The 21151-nt window shown below is 40.2% G+C and overlaps 1 protein-coding gene across 2 annotated transcripts in view; it reads right to left on the minus strand.

Annotated features, from left to right (window-relative positions):
• Positions 1-9534: 9534 nt before the first annotated feature.
• FOCAD (focadhesin) overlaps positions 9535-21151 on the minus strand; it is a 311528-nt gene continuing 299911 nt past the window's right edge. Inside the window, exons 40-44 of one of the 2 annotated variants that reach the window (XM_029202338.1) lie at positions 17810-17987; positions 16158-16255; positions 14416-14667; positions 12318-12393; positions 9535-9928 (exon numbers count right to left, since the gene is read on the minus strand). In XM_029202338.1, the coding sequence (XP_029058171.1) occupies positions 9855-9928; positions 12318-12393; positions 14416-14667; positions 16158-16255; positions 17810-17987 (678 nt within the window). In that variant the 3' untranslated portion in view covers positions 9535-9854. Of the gene's footprint in view, positions 9929-10582; positions 12394-14415; positions 14668-16157; positions 16256-17809; positions 17988-21151 lie in introns of those variants that run through there. The other variant, XM_029202336.1, reaches the window with a different exon arrangement.

Below are 21151 nucleotides of genomic sequence, written 5' to 3' on the forward strand. Positions count from 1 at the left end.
ACCAAATTCATTGATTAGCTCTAATAGTTTTCTGGTAGCATCTTTAGGATTCTCTGTGTATAGTATCATGTAATCTGCAGACAGTTGCAGCTTTACTTCTTCTCTTCCGATTTGGATTCCTTTTATTTCCTTTTCTTCTCTGATTGCTGTGGCTAAAACTCCCAAAACTATGTTGAATAAGAGTGGTGAGAGTGGACAACCTTGTCTTGTTCCTGATCTTAGTGGAAATGTTTTCAGTTTTTCACCATTGAGGATGATGTTGGCTGTGGGTTTGTCATATATGGCCTTTATTATGTTGAGGAAAGTTCCCTCTATGCCTACTTTCTGCAGGGTTTTTATCATAAATGGGTGTTGAATTTTGTCGAAAGCTTTCTGTGCATCTATTGAGATGATCATATGGTTTTTATTCTTCCATTTGTTAATATGGTGTATCACATTGATTGATTTGCGTATATTGAAGAATCCTGGAATAAACTCCACTGGATCATGGTGTATGATCCTTTTAATGTGCTGTTGGATTCTGTTTGCTAGTATTTTGTTGAGGATTTTTGCATCTATGTTCATCAGTGATATTGGCCTGTAGTTTTCTTTGTTTGTGAGATCCTTGTCTGGTTTTGGTATCAGGGTGATGGTGGCCTCGTAGAAAGCGTTTGGGAGTGTTCCTCCCTCTGCTATATTTTGGAAGAGTTAGAGAAGGGTAGGTGTTAGCTCTTCTCTAAATGTTTGATAGAATTCGCCTGTGAAGCCACCTGGTCCTGGGCTTTTGTTTGTTGGATGATTTTTAATCACAGTTTCAATTTCAGTGCTTGTGATTGGTCTGTTCATATTTTCTATTTCTTCCTGATTCAGTCTTGGCAGGTTGTGCATTTCTAAGAATTTGTCCATTTCTTCCAGGTTGTCCATTTTATTGTCATAGAGTTGCTTGTAGTAATCTCTCATGATCTTTTGTATTTCTGCAGTGTCAGTTGTTACTTCTCCTTTTTCATTTCTAATTCTATTGATTTGAGTCTTCTCCCTTTTTTTCTTGATGAGTCTGGATAATGGTTTATCAATTTTGTTTATCTTCTCAAAAGAACCAGCTTTTAGTCTTATTGATCTTTGCTATCGTTTCCTTCATTTCTTTTTCATTTATTTCTGATCTGATCTTTATGATTTCTTTCCTTCTGCTAACTTTGGGGTTTTGTTTGTTCTTCTTTCTCTAATTGCTTTAGGTGCAAGGTTAGGTTGTTTATTCGAGATGTTTCCTGTTTCTTAAGGTAGGATTGTATCGTTATAAACTTCCCTCTTAGAACTGCTTTTGCTGCATCCCATAGGTTTTGGGTCGTCGTGTCTCCATTGTCATTTGTTTCTAGGTATTTTTTAATTTCCTCTTTGATTTCTTCAGTGATCACTTCCTTATTAAGTAGTGTATTGTTTAGCCTCCATGTGTTTGTGTTTTTTACAGATCTTTTCCTGTAATTGATACCTAGTCTCCTAGCATTGTGGTCGGAAAAGATACTTGATACAATTTCAATTTTCTTAAATTTACCAAGGCTTGATTTGTGACCCAAGATATCTATTCTGGAGAATGTTCCATGAGCACTTGAGAAAAATGTGTATTCTGTTGTTTTTGGATGGAATGTCCTATAATTATATATCAATTAAGTCCATTTTGTTTAATGTATCATTTAAAGCTTGTATTTCCTTATTTATTTTCATTTCGGATGATCTGTCCATTGGTGAAAGTGGGGTGTTAAAGTCCACTACTATGAATGTGTTACTGTTGATTTCCCCTTTTATGGCTGTTAGTATTTGCCTTATGTATTGAGGTGCTCCTATATTGGGTGCATAAATATTTACAATTGTTATATCTTCTTCTTGGATTGATCCCTTGATCATTATGTAGTGTCCTTCTTTGTCTCTTCTAATAATCTTTATTTTAAAGTCTATTTTGTCTGATATGAGAATTGCTACTCCAGCTTTCTTTTGGTTTCCATTTGCATGGAATGTCTTTTTCCATCCCCTCACTTTTAGTCTGTATGTGTCTCTAGGTCTGAAGTGGGTCCACGCTGTTAGCTGTGGCTCGCGCCCATCTCTGGAGCTCCTTTAAGCAGCGCTCTTAATCCCCTCTCCTCGCACACCAGGCAACAAAAGAGGGAAGAAAAAGTCTCTTGCCTCTTCGGCAGGTCCAGACTTTTCCCCGGACTCCCTCCCTCCCGGCTATGCGTGGTGCACTAACCCCTTCAGGCTGTGTTCATGCCGACAGTCCTCTCCCTGCGCTCCGGCTGTGTTCATGCCACCAGCCCTCTCCCTGCGCTCCTACCGAAGCCCGAGCCTCAGCTCGCAGCCCCGCCCGCCCTAGCGGGTGAGCGGACAAGCCTCTTGGGCTAGTGAGTGCCGGTCGGCTCCGTTCCTCTGTGCGGGAATCTCTCCGCTTTGCCCTCCGCACCCCTGTTGCTGTGCTCTCCTCTGCGGCTCCAAAGCTTACCCCCTCCACCACCCGCAGTCTCCGCCTGCGAAGGGGCTCCTAGTGTGTGGAAACCTTTCCTCCTTCACAGCTCCCTCCCACTGGTGCAGGTCCCATCCCTTTTCTTTTGTCTGTTTATTCTTTTTTTTTTTTCCCTATCCAGGTACGTGGGGTTTCTTGCCTTTTGGGAGGTCTGAGGTCTTCTGCCAGCGTTCAGTAGGTGTTCCGTAGGAGTTGTTCCACGTGTAGATGTATTTCTGATGTATCTGTGGGGAGGGAGGTGATCTCTGCGTGTTACTCTTCCACCATCTTCCTGGGCTTTCTGTCTTGTTCCATTGATCTATATTTCTATTTTTGTGCCAGTACCATACTCTCTTGATTACTGTAGATTTGTAGTATAGTCTGAAGTCAGGGAGCCTGATTCCTCCAGCTCTGTTTTTCGTTCTCAAGATTGTTTGGGGGCTTACCTGCTGGTGCAGTGGTTGAGTCCACTTGCCGATGCAGGGGACGCGGATTCGTGCCCCAGTCTGGGAAGGTCCGATGTGCCGCTGAGCGCCTGGGCCCGTGAGCCATTGCCGCTGAGCCTGAGCATCCGGAGCCTGTGGTCCGCAACGTGAGAGGCCACAACAGTGAGAGGCCTGCGTACCGCAAAAAAAAAAAAAAAAAAAGATTGTTTGGCTATTCGGGGTCTTTTGTGTTTCCATACAAATTAAAAAATTTTTTGTTCCAGTTCTGTGAAATATGCCATTGGTAATTTAATAGGGATTGCATTGAGTCTGTAGATTGCTTTGGTAGTATAGTCATTTTCACAATGTTGATTCTTCCAATCCAAGAACATGGTATATCTCTCCATCTGTCTGTGTCGTCTTTGATTTCTTTCATCAGTATCTTAAAGTTTTCTGCATACAGGTCTTTTGCCTCCTTAGGTAGGTTTATTGCTAGGTATTTTATTGTTTTTGTTGCAATGGGAAATAGGATTGTTTCCTTAATTTCTCTTTCTGATCTTTCATTGTTAGTGTATAGGAATGCAAGAGATTTCTGTACATTAATTTTGTATCCAGCAACTTTACCAAACTCACTGATTAGCTGTAGTAGTTGTTTTCTGCTGGCATCTGTAGGATTTTCTGTGTTTAGTATTATATCATCTGCAAACAGTGACAGATTTACTTCTTCTTTTCCAATTTGTATTCCTTTTATTTCTTTTTCTTCTCTGAGTACCATGGCTAGGATGTCCAATACTATGTTGAATAATAGTGGCAAGAGTGGACACCCTTGTTCCTGATCTTAGAGGAAATGCTTTTTGTTTTTCACCATTGAGAACGATGTTTGCTGTGGGTTTGTCATATATGGCCTTTATTATGTTGAGGTAGGTTCCCTCTATCCCCAGTTTCTGGAGAGTTTTTATCATAAATGGGTGTTGAATTTTGTCAGAAGTTTTTCTGCATCTATTGAGATGATCATATGGTGTTTATTCTTCAGTTTGTTAATGTTGGTGTATCACATTGATTGATTTGTATATATTGAAGAATCCTTGCATTCCTGGAATAAACCCCACTGGATCATGGTGTATGATCCTTTTAATGTGCTGTTGGATTCTGTTTGCTAGTATTTTGTTGAGGATTTTTGCATCTATGTTCATCAGTGATATTGGCCTGTAGTTTTCTTTCTTTGTGACATCCTTGTCTGGTTTTGGTATCAGGGTGATGGTGGCCTCGTAGAATGAGTTTGGGAGTCTTCCTCCCTCTGCTATATTTTGGAAGAGTTAGAGAAGGATAGGTGTTAGCTCTTCTCTAAATGTTTGATAGAATTCGCCTGTGAAGCCACCTGGTCCTGGGCTTTTGTTTTTTGGAAGATTTTCAATCACAGATTCAATTTCAGTGCTTGTGATTGGTCTGTTCATATTTTCTACTTCTTCCTGGTTCAGTCTTGGAATGTTGTATCTTTCTAAGAATTTGTCCATTACTTCTAGGTTGTTCTTTTTGTTTTGCGATATGCTGGCCTCTCATTGTTGTGGCCTCTCCCGTTGTGGAGCACAGGCTCCGGACGCGCAGGCTCAGCGGCCATGGCTCACGGGCCCAGCCGCTCCGCGGCATGTGGGATCTTCCCGGACCGGGGCACGAACCTGTGTACCCTGCATCGGCAGGCGGACTCTCAACCACTGCGCCATCAGGGAAGGCCAAGGTTGTCCATTTTATTGTCATATAGTTGTTTGTAGTAGTATCTTATGATCCTTTGTATTTCTGTGGTGTCAGTTTTTACTTCTTTTTCGTTTCTAATTTTATTGATTTGTGTCCTCTCCCTTTTTTTCTTGATGAGTCTGGCTAAAGGTTTTTCAATTTTGTTGATCATCTCAAAGAACCAGCTTTTATTTTCATTGATCTTTTCCATTGTTTTCTTCATGTCTAATTCATTTATTTCTACTCTGATCTCTATGATTTCTTTCCTTCTACTAAGTTTGGGTTTTGTTTGTCCTTTCTCTAGTTGCTTTAGGTGTAAGGTAAGATTGTATTTTTGTAGACTTCCCTGTTAGAACTACTTTTGATGCATCCAACAGGTTTTGGACCATCATGTTTTCGTTAGTTACTTGGCCTGAGGTGTCTCAGCACTGGTGTGTACAGACTATTGGGCAAGGGTGGGGTGGGTCCTGGGGCTAATAAGCTGGAGGGAGGATTCCACAGTGGTGCCTGTCAGCACCAGTGTCCACATGGTAGAAGGAGTTCCCACAAATGGTTTCCTACAGTGTCTATGTCCCCAGGGTGAGCTGCAGTTGCCTACTGCCTTTCTGCAAGGCTCTCCAAGATTAGTAGGTAGGTCTGACCCAGGCTCCTCTCAAATTACTGCCTCCGCCCTGGGTCGAGGAGGGTGTCAGATTTTGTGTGAGCCCCTAAAGGGTAAAGTCTTTATTTCCCTCAGCCCTCTGGGACTCCTGAAAGTAAGCCCTGCTGACCTTCGAAGCCAAATGCTCTGGGGGCTTGTCTTCCCGGTGCAGGACTCCTGGGCTAGGGAGCTCACTCCTTTGGGAGAAACTCTGCAATTGTTATTATTCTCCTGTTTGTGGATCATCCACCTGGGGTTATGAGATTTGGCTATATCACAATTCTGCTACCCCTACTCATCTCATTATGGTTCCTTCTTGATACATTTAGTTGTAAAAGATCTTTTTTGGTAGGTTCTGGTCTTTTTCATCAATGGGTGTTCTGCACATAGTTGTAATTTTGGTGTGCCTGTGAGAGGAGGAGAGCTCAGGGCCTTTCTACTCCCCCATCCTGTGCAGTCCTCTCAAGAATGCTGGCTTTGATTTCAACTCCAGCCCCAGTATTTCCTAACTGAATGACTCTCTGAGTCCCAGTTTACTTAACTGCCCAAGGCTGTTGTGAAGAGCAAATGAAATATGGTAAAGTAAACGTCTGTAAATTATAAAGGGCCATACAGAAGTAGGAATGCTTTTCTTTATTACATGATGGTTTACTGATTTATATTTTCTGAATGTAAGCTCCACAAGGGCAAGAATGTCATGTCTTGTTTACTTTGTACCCCAGAACCTTGTATGGTGGTACATAGTAGACACTCAGAGTCGTTGTGCAACTGTGACTTTATGGATTACTACTACTACATCCAGAAAAAAAAAACTATACTTTAAGAAATATATCAGATTAACTAGGTGATGTTTCAGTTACTTTGGATTTATCTCAAAGGGTGCTTCATGTTCAGAAGACACATATATACGTTTTTTTAAAAAAACTTACATAAATAGCTTTCCTTAATGTGCTACTTGCTTCTAGAATGTAGGTAATAATTTTTTACTTAAGAAATTTCCATTATCTTCCCAAGTCCTGACATACATGTTGTCAGGCCTGTTTCAAGCATTATAGCTACTATTTATTGTTAGTGAAACATACAAAAGTGAAAGCATTTCTTTTACATTTTAGAATTTATACAGCATATTTCTTTATTCTTTAAACTCTCACAACTACTTTGTTAGGTAGGTTATTTCTTTCATACAAAAAATAAAACCAAAGTCAGGGAGTCATCAATGTCATTTTTATTCAGTTCCATTTCTAATAGTTTGGCTGGACATTATTTCACAACTTCATAAATATTTTATGTGCCATACATTAAATAGATGAGACTTTAAAGTTACTAGGATTAGAATAAAGTGTTTCCTTCCAGAAAATATAAAAGCATATATCCAGCACCAGAGCAGTGATGATATACATTTATACGTGATGATGCTGCTGTGAGGTATCTTTCCATAAGAGTGGTGAAGGATGTGAACTGTCCCAGCCACATTCTGTCCTCTGGTTCCATTTGAAATGCCTGCAGCTATGAATAGGCTGGTTGAGGTCAGAGACCTAAAGACCCAGCTTACAACTCTGGCCTTAATGAAGGCCCCATCCTCTTAACCACATGGTCAGATTTCTCTTCTAAAACAGCAATTTGCTAAAATGTTTACCAAAAATCTAAAACTACTGCTTACTTTCAAAGTGACTGAGATGTTTCAAGACAGTAGTTAAGTCCTTAAAGTTTTACTCCTTATATTATTATAATATCATCTTTGGTTAAAATCATTTTGGAGAAGTTAACTTGTGCCAATTAAGTTCAAAAAAAAAAAAGGTGATTAACTGCCTCTTGGTTACCATGGAGCCATTACATTACAAATAAAGCACAAAGATTTTAGGCACTTGCATGGATCTCAACATCTGTTCCAAACGTATACTCTTCAGGTGAAGAGTCACAGTGTTTGGACACATCTGAGACACACAACATAGCCTTAATCCCACACATTGATTTGTTAGTATACCCTAGCATGCTATTTGTCTTGGCAACTTGTGATTTCAAAAACTAACAGAAGATGACTTATAAGGAAACTTTTCCTTTTGTATATAGTTTGGAACGTCTGGTCTCAAAAAAGCATAGACTTCTGGTTTCTGGAGAACAAACTGAAATATCCCAAGGGAATATCTTAATTCTTACTGGAGCTCAGGTAACCAGGAGAAAGGGTCTTATTATGCCAGTGACCTACATCTTAGAATAATTATAGAGTTTAGAACCTTTACAGCTTCAAATTTAGATTTTGACATTTTGGACTCTTTATGGAGTCCAAATGAATAGGAATGAATAGGAAAATCCTATGACGCTTAAACACAAGACTGCTGAAAACAAAAAGAGGGAGCTAGGGAAGAGAGGATACAGGTAGATCTTATTTCCTCCCTTTTGTACTATTCTGTTTTCTTGTCAAGGCAGGAGCAATGACAAAGTCTGACTGAGAAGAACTGGGCCAAACTGAAAAAGGCAGTCTGGGTCTGGAAGGCTGGGCTGATTCTTTATCCCTCTCCTTGAGCATCAGCAGGTCTGCCCACTGATTTGGGGGGAAATGTGAGAGTAGTTCTTCAGTGCCCATTTCCTCTTCCCTATTCTTTACTGCCATCCACATCTGCTAGTTGGCCCGGGAATGTAATGTCCTTCAACCCATGAAGACCTGCTCCTTTACATTGTAACTCCCAACTTCCCAATTCCAGAGGCTTATTAATATGAGGCAGGGGTGTTTCTTTTATCTGATTCCAGCAATCTATATTAAGCATGAATGAGGCTTAATACTTGGTAGGAGTTTTCATCTGAAAGTGGGTGCTGATGAGCCTGATGCAGTAGGAAGAGCATTGGACCTGGGGTTCTAGGACCTTGGTTCCAGGTGTAGTAGCTCTGCCACTTATTAGATGTGTTTTCTTCATTTAAAAATAGAAAATAATGCCTCTTCACAGTATTGTTGCAAGGGTTAAATAAGATAATACAAGTGAAACTCTAGTTACTTATATAGTCTGACAACTAGTGGAATAAGTGTTAGAAGAATGTCAACATCTCATTGGCAGGTAGTATGAGAAAGCCACGGTGGGTGGGAAGGAGACAGAAGCTGGCTTCTCACGTAAATTTTCTACACTTCTGCTTCCTCCAAACTCATTTCCCTCCAGCTCAGCCTCTAAAGAAGTAATAGAGATGAAATACTTGGTGATGTAGTTAAGTACTACCTGAGAGCTCGCCTTCCTTTCCTCCTTTTCTGTAAGCATCTCAGCACCCTACGGAGTTCAGCAAAAGAAAGAGCTGTGACCTGGAAACAGTGTGAATTACACAGTAAACCACAAATATTTGGAACCTGGAATCATAAATCCACATATTTGGAAAATAAAATTAGTAGAGCTATTTTTAACTTAAGTGGTAGGTATGCTTGGTGACAACATGAAGGTATTGTACATGCCACACAGGAATACTAAAAGTTCCATGACACTGCTGTGGCATGATAAGCACGAAGGTATATTATTCCAGTGGCACACATTTTCTCCCCAGTAATCCCATATACGTATACATCAGTATGTTTGTATGATTGGCTAAGGACAGCCCTGATTAATGGCTGCATGAAGGAACAATAATTAGCAATCAGAGCAAATTAAATTCCTGGCTGATTCTAAGCCCCTGAGTAAAATGCAACCCTTGAGGATGCTGTCACATTCCTTCATTTACTTGGCATTAGGCCACCAGTCACCCTGATTAAGACAGAGGTTTGTACTTATAAAAAAAAGATCGATGTTTGGAGGAGATATTTGCCATTTTTTGCTTGCCTAGCATCCTATCACCTTTCTTCTGGGGGAACCCAGTTCAGGTGGACGGACATGTGACCCCGGCCTGGTCACGTAGAACCCTCCCCACCCCACCCAAGGACTCAACATGACTCAAGCTGAATCAGAGTCCACCCCATGTTGCTTCCACCATACCTATGAGCAAAAACACCTTCCCCTCCTTATTTTGAATTGGGTAACTTTCACTTGCATTCAAGAGACTCAAGCATAAAAAAATTATAGCCACCACTTACAAGTCTGATTTAGCAATGTTTAACACTATGCTTATTATTTAAATGCGTATAGCAGTTCCAAGAGAGTGTTTTAGCAATAAGAATAAGAAAACATGTCTAACTTACTGAGTCAATGAATATCCTCTGGAGACTTCCTGGGAAACAGATCAGATTCCACTGTCACCACTACAGTTTGGTTTTGCTAGCAAAACCTTCCCCATGCCTTAAAACAAAAGTCACATGCACAAAATTCACAGGATTATTTTACTAGAATTTAGTGGGGAGGAGATGATATAATTAGATTTTCACAAAAAATCTTTACATTGAACTCTAGCCAAATAAAAGAAAATCCAAGTTCTTGTTTCAGTCTCAAATGGCCTGGGTACTGAAGCAGTGGCCCCTGTCCTGGCGTGCACGGTTCAAGCTGTCGGTTGTGTGGCCACCCTTTCATGACCTTCAGCTCTCTGCATCGTCTCAGTAAGCCCAGACACGAATTCTGAAAAATTCCTTCTGTCTGTATGGTTTTCCTCATCCAGCTGAGAATGCTGCTGGCTACTGCAAAACTGTTTACCAACCATACGCTCTGGTCCATACAGCTTTCTTCGTAAACTCTGGGAGAACTCTCAAGGACAGCAGGGTGGCTAAGGGGACAAAAAATAAAGTGCACTGTTGCATTTGGTGGAGTTGCATTTGAAAAAGTCATTTAGATTAAAAAGGTGTCAATAGAACTTGGCTTGTTCTCACTTAGCTAATCTTTAAGAATTCCTATCAAGCCTTAGAATTTTAATGGAAGAAAATGATTAATAAAGGTTGAGGAAAGGTTTTTTTTTTTTTTTTAAGTTACTTTGAAACCAGTTAGTGGGAAATTCTGCATAATTAAAACAAAAACTGACTTCTGGGATGCTGACAATGCTCTTTTTCTTCATCTGGGTGCTGATTACATAGGTATGTTCCCTTTGTAAAAATCTACTTGTGCACTTTTCTACATGAATATCACTTTTCCACTAAAAAAGTTTAATTGAAAGGTAAACAGGGCTTCCCTGGTGGCGAAGTGGTTAAGAATCCCACTGCCAATGCAGGGGACACGGCTTCAAGCCCTGGTCCGGGAAGATTCCACATGCCGCGGAGCAACTAAGCCCGTGCGCCACAACTCCTGAGCCCGCGCACCTAGAGCTCCCGTGCCTCCGCAACAAGAAAAGCCACCGCAGTGAGAAGCCTGCACAGCTCAACAAAGAGTAGCCCCCGCTCGCCGCAAGTAAAGAAAACCCGCGCACAGCAACGAAGACCCAATGCAGCCAAAAATAAATTATTTTTTTAAAAAAAAGGTAAAGACAAAAAACCTGACTCTGTAATGAAGTTAGGTTCATGGGCTCAATGGAGCAAGTATGACTGTACTAAACTATATTTGAACACACACCTTAGCTGTCATGGGTCCCTCAGAGATCAATTTAAAGTAGGGAAGTTACATGTAACCCCTCTAGGTAAATAATTACATATCTTATTTTAGAATACTAATGTAAATATATTGAGATTTAAAAAATATATAATAGTGTGAGGGAATGAGGGTAAGCTAGAGCTACATAATAATTGTGTGTGACTCTAGTAAGCCCTTGAATACACGATCAAGTGAACATGTACTTCTTTGACCCAAATAACTATTTTCCTCATCAGTATCAATTAGTATCTTCATGACCTAAGACAGTATATGTTGGGAACAACCAATGGAATTATAGACCCATGGCCATTAAAAATTAGTCCAAACTCCTCAAGGAAAATAAATGGAGGAAATTCTAGCAGCAAGTCTCTAGGGAATGGTCAAGTGAAAATATGTCAGACCACTGCCCTGATCCTCAGTGAAGTTCTGTGGTTGATCAGAATCACCGTCCTACACAGGCCCTCCCACCTACTTTGGAGGTAGGGAGAAGGACAAGAACCAACACATTAGATAATTCTCGCTTGTTAGGCAATCAATAGATTATACCATACTTAAAGCAAAATATGGTCAATTATCACAAGAGTAAGCCAGCAGGCAACTTTCCCAAGGTGAGACTTTTCAGTGCAGTAGCTTACAGCATGTCAGGGGCATCAACAGCAGCCGCTGGTAGGATCCAGACCCCCAAGTCTCAAGATGTGGATGACAGTACAAGCTGTCTTGGACCACAGAGCCAATGCCCAGAAGACTTTTCAGATTTGAGTAAAAACATCTACATAATTTTCACAGAAAGATCATCTATATTTGTGGATCCCATAGTCATAGTTTAACAGTCAATAGAGATGTATAAAAACATGAAAATCATCTAAATGCCTGGAAGCATGGGAAATGTCCAATTCCCTTGGCAAAATACTATGCAGCCATTAAAAATACTTATGAAGCCAGTGTAAGAATGGGTTAAAATGCTTTTAAGGGCTTCCCTGGTGGCGCAGTGGTTGAGAGTCCGCCTGCCGATGCAGGGACAGGTTCGTGCCCTGGTCCGGGAAGATCCCACATGCTGCGGAGCAGCTGGGCCCGTGAGCCATGACCGCTGAGCCTGCGTGTGCGGAGCCTGTGCTCCGCAACGGGAGAGGCCACAACAGTGAGAGGCCCGCGTATCGCAAAAAAAAAAAAAAAAAAAAATGCTTTTAAAATAATTTTAAAGTACAAAAGGCAGTATTCAAAGTGTGTATGTACATTTTTCAATTGGCTATGATTATAAAAACGTTAATACTCATACACAGAGGGAGCAAAAACTTAGGAAAAACAATCAAAATTGTCATTGAGCAGTGGGATTCTGGATTCTTCTTTGCTTGTTTTTACTTTTCTGAATTTTCTAAATTTTAAGTCATATTTTATAATAAAACATTTAAATAACAAATGTAAAGGCAATGCAACTTTTTTAACCACTTTCTAATTCAAGAATGCCACACTGGTGACAGCTTCATATTACTTCTCTAAACTGAACCAAGACAAGCCCTTTCAGGAGCCGACATACGCTAGGATGCTGTTCTGCAGCACAGACAACACTGGATGGGCATAAAGCACGGAAGTGATACCTTTTAAAAGATCCCTGGACTTTGCTGAGAGGCGTTCTTTAGGGCTTTCCATGATGCTGAATAGCCAGTCAATGAACTAGAGTGAAAATGAAGAATGGTTATCAGTGAAAACAATCTATCAGTAAGACATCATTCAAACCCTTGGGCCTGCACATATGAGTATCAGGGCAGTAGTCCCTGGACAATACCTGCCTGGGCTGGGAGAGTGGAGCGGAGACAGGACCAGGCACAAGAGATGGGAAAGTTGGAAATGGCTCTCATTTAGTTAAATGACCCAGCAAAGTCAAACCTCCTTCCTTTGCTGATTACCCTGGGACTTGCTGTAGCTTTTAAGAGTGGGATAGGCATGGGCCCAGAGGGCCTCCTGTGTGCCATGAACGTTCCGTCTCATCACTCTGAGAGGCCCCAGAGAGGCTAAGAACCTTGCCCAAGTCCACTCCCAATGAATGGCACAGTCAAGATCTGAACCCATGTGCACCTGGCTTCAAAGCCTCACACTCCTCCTTCACATCATGCTGCCTGCCACCTGGTTCCGTGTGTATCAGGCCTAGGCTCCTAGGTGGGGTGGTAAATGGGGAAACACATCATATGTAAAATATGTTTCTGTGGCTAAGAACAATTTGTGCCCAAATGGATATGAAGCAAAGTTGAAATGCAAGAGAAAAGGCATAAAACAATTTACTAGGTAGACCCAAGCGTATTAGCTGCAAATAAATCCTGCAGATGAGGTAGAAACTCATAGTACTCATGAGTTTGACTGAACTCCCAGGTGCAGCCAAAATTGTTTTTGAATTAGATAGCGGATAATTTCATTGACTGAATGTTGCCAATCTCGACTCACTGAAAAACACATACACTAGTTGTAGGTACTAGGATTTTTAACTTTGGACTAAAAAAAGAAAATATTCCTAATTCCCTACTTTAATTAAAACTTTTTTCTTTATTTTCTTTTCCTCAGTTTTGTTTTATCATATCCTACTGGTAAGTAAATAAATCAGGTACTACAAATACATAATAGATGCAGGATGTCTATACTGTAGTCCAAAATGAACAGGGTGTCCCAGGCCAGAAATAAGGGGATAGGATACCACATTTAAATTTATTTTCATTTAAAATGAAAAAGAAAACACAAAATTTGGGATAATAATACTAATGCTTATCAGGTTTAAGAAAACAAAGGCATTTTAATTGAGATGCTCAGTGAAGTTCATGGCTAAACTGTGGGTCCACAGCTCAGAAATATTTTTAAAGATTAATGTTCAGATTTTAAGATTAAGCCACACAAAGTTGGCTTTAAGCTTTCAACCTCGTAAAAATCCAGTTTTGATTAAATGGGATTCAAAAATATCTTTCAGTCAACAATTCAAGACAGGTCAGAGCCACATAATGAGAAAGGATGTACCGTATTAGCTCTTCACGATAGCTAGTAGCCTGGGGAAACTCAGTATTAAAAACCAAAAGGTACTTCCTATATTTTGGGTTTTCCTGAGGGCAAAGGTGATGACATTAGGCCTTTACAAATTTCCCCACGGTATCGCACAGGCCAGAAGCACCTGGAACACACCTATCGCATGGAATGAGCTGTGGGGAACCTTAAATATGGTAAAAGATGGATACTCCAGATTCGCATCTCCCTGGAGGATTTCCTGGACCCCTCCCCAGACATTGCTGATCACCCCCCTCCCTTGCTCATCACCACTGTATCCTTATCATACCATACTGCAACCTTGAACTTGCTTTCTTGTCTGTCCTCACTCTGAAATTCTGAGCTCTCAGAGACTTATTCATCCTTTTATCCCCAGGATCAAGAACACATGTGTCTTCAATAAATGAAGGCAAGTATAAGCTTTTCTTTCCACTTCATCCCTAACTGTAAGCAAGTTGTTGCTGTTGTCACTGTTGTTTTTAGTCAGCAGTTACCCTGAGCCTGGGCTAGCCTCAATCGCTGAGGCTTTGCATCTGGCTGAGATTCGAGGCTGACTAGGAAAGCCTGTAGTGTGACTCAGGTTTCACTTAACTCCCACCTCAATTCTACAGCAGAAACTGCTGAAGAGAAAATGGCCGCCTGCCCTGACAAGCAGGTAGCTGCCAACCTCACCTTCTGGGTCTGTTCCTTCCATGGCTCTTTCTGCAGCAAAAGAGGCATGCTACTGGGAAGGAGAGTGACAGCCTCCTGCACAGTGACCCTGTGCAAGGGACTCCTGCCAAGGAACCTTGATGCTGGCCCAGCTGGACCATTTTCTTGATGCCATGGCAACCAACTGGCACTGAGGCCAAGGAGCAGAGGGGCAGCGTGGTCTGCCCATGCAACCACTGCTGCTGCAAATATCAGCAACAAGAAATCCAAAGCCTACAGTAGAAATAGGAACAAGGTCAGGTCACATGCTTTAACAGTGCAAAGTAACACATGTTCACATACACAGCCCCCCCATCATGAGGCGATGTTATCTTCCCCTTCACTCAAACCTTCTGCCTGCCCCACCCCTACCCCAGAAGAGAGACTGGACCGAATAGCAAACTATTTCCATGCTTAATGAAGAGACATTTTGGGGTTTCAGAAAGTTTGAAGGATCCTCTTTTGTGAGGACAGAAGGCCCAATAGTTTCATTATTAGCGTTCTAACATTTCAAGAGAAACATAATTTATTTAACACCTAATCATACTGAGATCCAAACACTCCTCTGTTTTGGTATTTTCAAAGAGATTTAAAAATTAATTAAGAGAGATACAGACAGGGATATTTAGGTTTATTATTATGTGGCCAAAACTGATTTTCAAAAATATGTATAGTGTATTCTGTATTTAAACAGAAACAACAAATGACTCTCCACATGCATTAAAAAAAATCTGTGTAGAATCCATGCATTTAGATTTTATAGTCTAATCTAGACACTTGCAGAAATGGTGGTAACAAGGGCTACCTCTGAGTTACTCTACTACTGCGATTTAAATTATTCTTCTTTCTGTTTATCTGTATTTTCTAAGTTTCAAAAGATTTTGTAAGAAAGCAGAGAAGGTTAACACAAACTGGAAATCAGAATAAAGAGAGGAAATATTATGCTAACTCAAAAAAAAATTTTTTTAAAGTACCCCTCAATCTCTTAAAATGCCTAATCTCACTAATGAAAATTTCAAAAAGACACACAACTCTGCAGAAGAGCTGGGCAGAATATCAAACAACATCCCAGGTTATGCATATTTTGCTCACACAGCAAACAGGAGACCCATGAAACATGGCTATGGAAAAAATACTAAAAAAAAATGCGGGCAGCTGAGTCAAGAAAATGAGGAGAGTAGGAAAGTGCTGTCCTTCATTTTTTAATCTTTTTTTGTTTTACTCACCCAGTACTAGTGGTGGTTAACCTTTTTTGGGTCATAGGTCATTTTGCAGGTGGGGTGAAAATTTCCCTCCAATATATGCATGTTAAGTATTGGCACAAACACAGATTACTTGCATACACTTCAGGAACCCCTCCAAACCAGATGTTTGAAGCCGTGCTCTGGGCCAGTGCGGAGGCCAGAGCCCTGTACCCCAGTCTTTGTGGGGTCCAGCACAAGTACACAGGATCCCAGTTTCCCCCTCCAGCTAGAATCTTTTGTGTACTGCCTGTCAAGGAACGTGTTCTGTTGAAAATATTTTTCAAAGGGCAGCCATGGGCATCTCCTAAAGCCTGGTAAGAACATCTGTTTCCTTGTGACGTCAGATAATTGTCATCCTTGTTTCCCAAAAATAAAAGGAAGGAAGGAAAGAAAGCTTCAAGCAGCAACATGTTCCTCTTTTGGGAGAGTAAATATCCTCTATATTTTAAGGAAGCCACAAATGACTCCTCTACATTTTACCTCATTAAGAGCCACGTTCTGAACAGATGCTGACTGGTAAGCAACACTTCTGATATAACCCATCAGTTCCAAGAGCCACTCCATTCTCTTCAACACGCCTGGAACAAAAGGATATTTCTTACCAGACCACGGTTTTCCTTTGCAATGTACAACAGATCAGCGATTACCGTCATAACTAAAGCAGAACACCCGCCGAGGACTCTGTGTGACAGTTTCAAGTCCGTTTATGGTACCTGAGACTTGTGCTCACCCATGAGAGAGTTTTTGATACTATTCACATCAGATGACCATATTTTGGTCTTTATTTCTAAAAGCTAATTTATTCAAATCTGATAAAGTGGTAAAATGCATTTGTTGGAGTTGCTCAACATGAAACACACTAGGAGAAACTGGGCATGCCAACTAGTTAGTAGTGTTAAATCCTTGATAACTAGTTGTTTTTATAGTCCTCCCTTGCTTAAATATTCCCAATTTATGCAAAAATCATAGAGAATACCTATCCTAAAGACATTAAAAACAAACAAAAAACAAAACCCAGCTACTACAGGCTAACTGGAGAACAAACATCAACATAAATATTAATTTTTCCTTTAAAAAAATGAGGATTTTCAGCACAGCAGAGACTACTTGGAAACATCTTAAAATTTAGTGCATGAGAGGAAAATGGTAACTAAATTTGAACGCCAGCTAGTTAGGACCAAAGGCAAATATCACATTTGTTTCCTTCATGTATCTTCATGCTTAATAGGGAGTACCTGCTAGTTTTCTGCCTGATAAATACACTTTCGAGTTAGAGTAAAAAATCTCATTTCTCATCACAGGTTCACTTTTCACTGGGCTGGTGCTACTGTGGACATGAGACAACTCTCTCAGTTGCCAAAGAGGAGGATGAATCAAAATTTCCTACACAGTCTTGTAAACAGTATTACAATTGTATTTGTCAGTTTTCTCTCAAAGCCTTCAAGATACAACAGATGGGGATGATGGGTCACAAGGGCTTCCCAGCCACGTTTGATCTGCTGAAGCCAGATGCCTTCAGGACCTGAATGTAGACTTGAGAAATTACAAGCATATGACCAAAGGCATGGAGGAGAAATGAGGGAGCTCCCTCTTTAGATGATTATTAAAGTATAAAGTCTAAAATGGTCTAAAAGTTGCACCATTCATTAGCAGAGCTTCATGCCTGCAGCTTCTGGCTTGAGGATGTAGTAAGGGTGTCCAGATTTTATTCTTCTCACTCCTGAGAAGTTCTTCTATAGAATAACTAATTTGTTGTTGCTGCTTTCTTTTTCTCTTTGTAAAATGACCACCCAAAAGCCGTTTTCATGAAAACATCAGGGAGAATCAATCAGCATCCATCTGCTTGAGAAAGGAAGCAGGCAGAATCAACCTGATAAACTTGTTTATGTCTCTGAGGGCCTGGAGGGCCAAAGACAAGATAAAAGTCACCAGTAGAATTCATTCCCACCTCCAAAGAGTTGGTGTTGTGAGCTGTAATTGCTGGTTTCTATCCAAGGTGCTACTCATTGGGGGTAACAAGGCCTCGCCTGTGTCAAGAAGCACTAAACTAGTTAAGTTGAGGAAACAGTTACAACCTAAAAGATCGTAGGTACATCTTTCTGTTCCTGATGTTCGCCTCCAGCTGGCCTTACCGGTGTTGGCGTGGCTCACAATCCGTGCCTGGTATAAGCTGTGCAGTATCATCCAGGCCAGTGTGTCTTTTTCATGGTGCCGAATAGCAACACTGAGCACATCAGTCAAGCCCATCAAGGGGAATCGTCCTTGAGAGACCAAGTATAGTCTGACAAAGGCAGCCTTTTCTAGGCTGTTCTGCAAAAAAGCAAATTGTTCAGTTACTATTAAATTAACTGAAATTGTTATAGGACCTCGGGGCAAGGGCAAAAGAGAAAGGGTGAGTTTGAAGTTGATTACCATTCCAAATGCTAAAACTGTTCATTTCCTGCGCTGTGTGACCTACCTGCCTGCGTGCTATATTAAAATGTACCTACAGACAGATGGTTGTAATGTCACCTCCTGTTTTCTCATAAAAACCATAAATGATTTCAGGGGTTAATTGGTGAGGATATTTAGTAAAGATACACAAATAATAATAATGATAACTAACAAATACAGTACTTATTATGTGCCAGGCACCATTCTAAGCACTTAACCTGTGTTAATTTGGCACTTCACAAAGGGTGGTACACAGACCTATGGGGCACCCCAAGACCCTTTTAGAGGGTCTGTGAGGTCAAACTATATTCATAATAAGACCCCAAACTGTAGTAATGTTCATTGTATTTTTCACTGACACTTGCAATTTTTTAAAAAGCTAGTTTCATTTAAAATATCCTTTAAACAATAAAAATTACTAGTTTTGTTAAACCTCTGCCCTTGAGTACATCTTTGTAATATTCTGTATGACCAAATGGGAAGTATGCATAAAAGACTTGTGCTGCATCCCCAAGTGTGATGGTCATCTCAAGGAGAAAGTTGTGAGAGTGAGTTGTGAGCTGAAATAGCCACTCTACTCATGGAACGCCATTTAGTTGAAAAGAATAATTGATGGACAAACTACGGTTATGAAAACTGAGTATTTGATTATTTTTTAAAAGTGAAGGAAGCAAGACTGTCACTTCAAGGGAAATACTTGACAGTATTTATTGCCAATGATAAAATGTGAGCTTTTAAGTGAAAATTCGATTTTTGGAAAATCTGTATCTGCAACTATGACTTTAGTAGCAGATACGTAAAAGACTTTTCTGATGAAGTTGCTGGTGATACTGACAAATGTGATGTTTTGATATTTTATAATGAAATGTACCAACATTTGGAAGATTTTCAAAATTTAGTGACTCAGTATTTTCCAAATGACCAATATATCTTACAAATCTTGCAATAATATCTTACAAAATCATGCATTGGTAAAAGACCCAGAGTGCAATGGACCAATGGATTTTAATGTAACAGAGTATGTGAAGTTCACTGATACGGTTTCAGATTCCACATTTCAACTAACCTATAAGAAACCAACACTTGCTGAGCTTTGGTACGGTATCAAAGAAAGACATCCCCAATTATCAGAAAAGACTGTTAACACACTCTTCCCCATTCCACCTACGTATCTGTGTGAGGCTGGATTTTCTTCACATACTTCATCCAAACAACATCACAACAGATTGAATGAAGCAGCAGCTGTGAGAATCCAGCTGTCTTCTATTAAGCCAGACAATAAAGAGACTTACAAAAATGTAAAGCAATGCCACTTTCTAATTTGTTTTTTGGAAAATAGTTTTTTCTTACATATGTTAAGATGCAATGGGTTTATTATTATTACTTTTAAGTAAATATTTTAAAATTTTTCTAGTTTTAATTTCTAACATGGTAAATATTGACAGATATAATCCACATAAATAAAAGCTCTTTGGAGTCCTCAATAGTTTTTAAGACACTAACGTAGTCACGAGACCAAAAAGTTTGAGGACCACTGAATTACGCATTTAATTCTAACACTGAGCAATAGATTACTATTATCATCCCTCCTTTACAGATGAGGAGACTGAAGCACAGAAGTTAGGCAACTTGCTTACTGCCACAGAGAGTAAGAGCTGAAACCCAAGGAGTCTGAGCTCTTCACCTGTACCTTCTTCTTACCTGTGTTCTTTCTAGAAATGAATAGAAAACAAGGGCTCAGCGGAACACATTAACTCTTTTGGGGACACCAGAACAGGATTTAGAATGTTCTAGTGACAATCTTCTGAATGGCACTTTAGAAACCCAAGTGAATAACAGCAACTTTTAGCTCTAGGTACCCCAAAGTACATTATATTAATTACTTCGAACAATGTAACATGAATATAACAAGTTGTAATAAATTACATGAACGTAATAATTATGATAATAAGTTATTACTGAGTACTTGCCTTGGGTCAGGCACTTGCCCAACGACTTAACATGGATTAAGCCATTTAACTCTCAAAACAACCCTAAGAGGTAGGCGCTATTATCTCCTTTTTATAGATCAGGAAACCAAGGCAGAGAGAGGTTATGACACTTCACCAATGTCACGTTGCTAGTAAATGAGAGACTGGCTTTCATACCAGGGCAGTGAGGCTCCAGAGTCCACTCTCTCAAGCATTTCCTTATACCGCTTATCCTTGCCTAAAACAAACTTATCTCCAAAAGGCCGATATTCCAAATATTCTAACAGTGCTTCTCAAACCTTAGGATGAACCACAATCACCGGGAGGGACTGTTAAAACACACACCACTAGGCCTCCCTCCAGGGTTTCTGATCGAGTAGGTCTGGAGTGAGACTCCAGAATTTTCATTTCTCATCACTTGCCAGGCTGATGTTGCGGGTCCGTCGGCCACAGTTTGAGCATCACAGCTGTACAATGCAGAGGATTCAAGGATTCAACTTAACAGGCCAATCTGCCATATAGTGAAATAAATGATAAGATGACCACCCATGATGTGAGGGCTCCCAGTCCTCTAGACCTTTGGTATTACCTGGTATGCAGGGATGCCATTTGAATAAGTAGGTCCCATTGGGATGTACTTTAAAAAATTATTCATTTTTTATCTGCAATTCAAATTTAACAAGGTATCTTGTATTATATTCTAAATCTGGCAACTTTACTCTTATGCTGCTTTTCGCTTATTCATCCTTTGATTCGGTATGGGTCTGAGAGGTACTTGTCAGTGATAATAGTGTTTGTTTGTTTTTCAATCAGCCACCTTTCTTGATTTTAAAAGGATAAGTATCAGGTGAAGAAAAATAAATGTGCCTACCATGCACCAGAAGGTTCTTTGGTCAGAATATTTCCATTCTTGTGGATTTTGTATTGAAGATGTCCTGTACTTATTTTTGCTCATCAGTAACACTAAAATGTTCTTGACAAAGTGGGATTAATTAGGTTAAAAAGTTATTCATTCATCTATCCATTTATATACTACTACGTATCCAATCATACTAGGCTGGACATGAGACC

This window comes from Monodon monoceros, unplaced genomic scaffold (assembly GCF_005190385.1).
Source record: "Monodon monoceros isolate NGI ecotype Baffin Bay Population unplaced genomic scaffold, NGI_Narwhal_1 Super_Scaffold_5, whole genome shotgun sequence".
Taxonomy (NCBI): Eukaryota; Metazoa; Chordata; class Mammalia; order Artiodactyla; family Monodontidae; genus Monodon; species Monodon monoceros.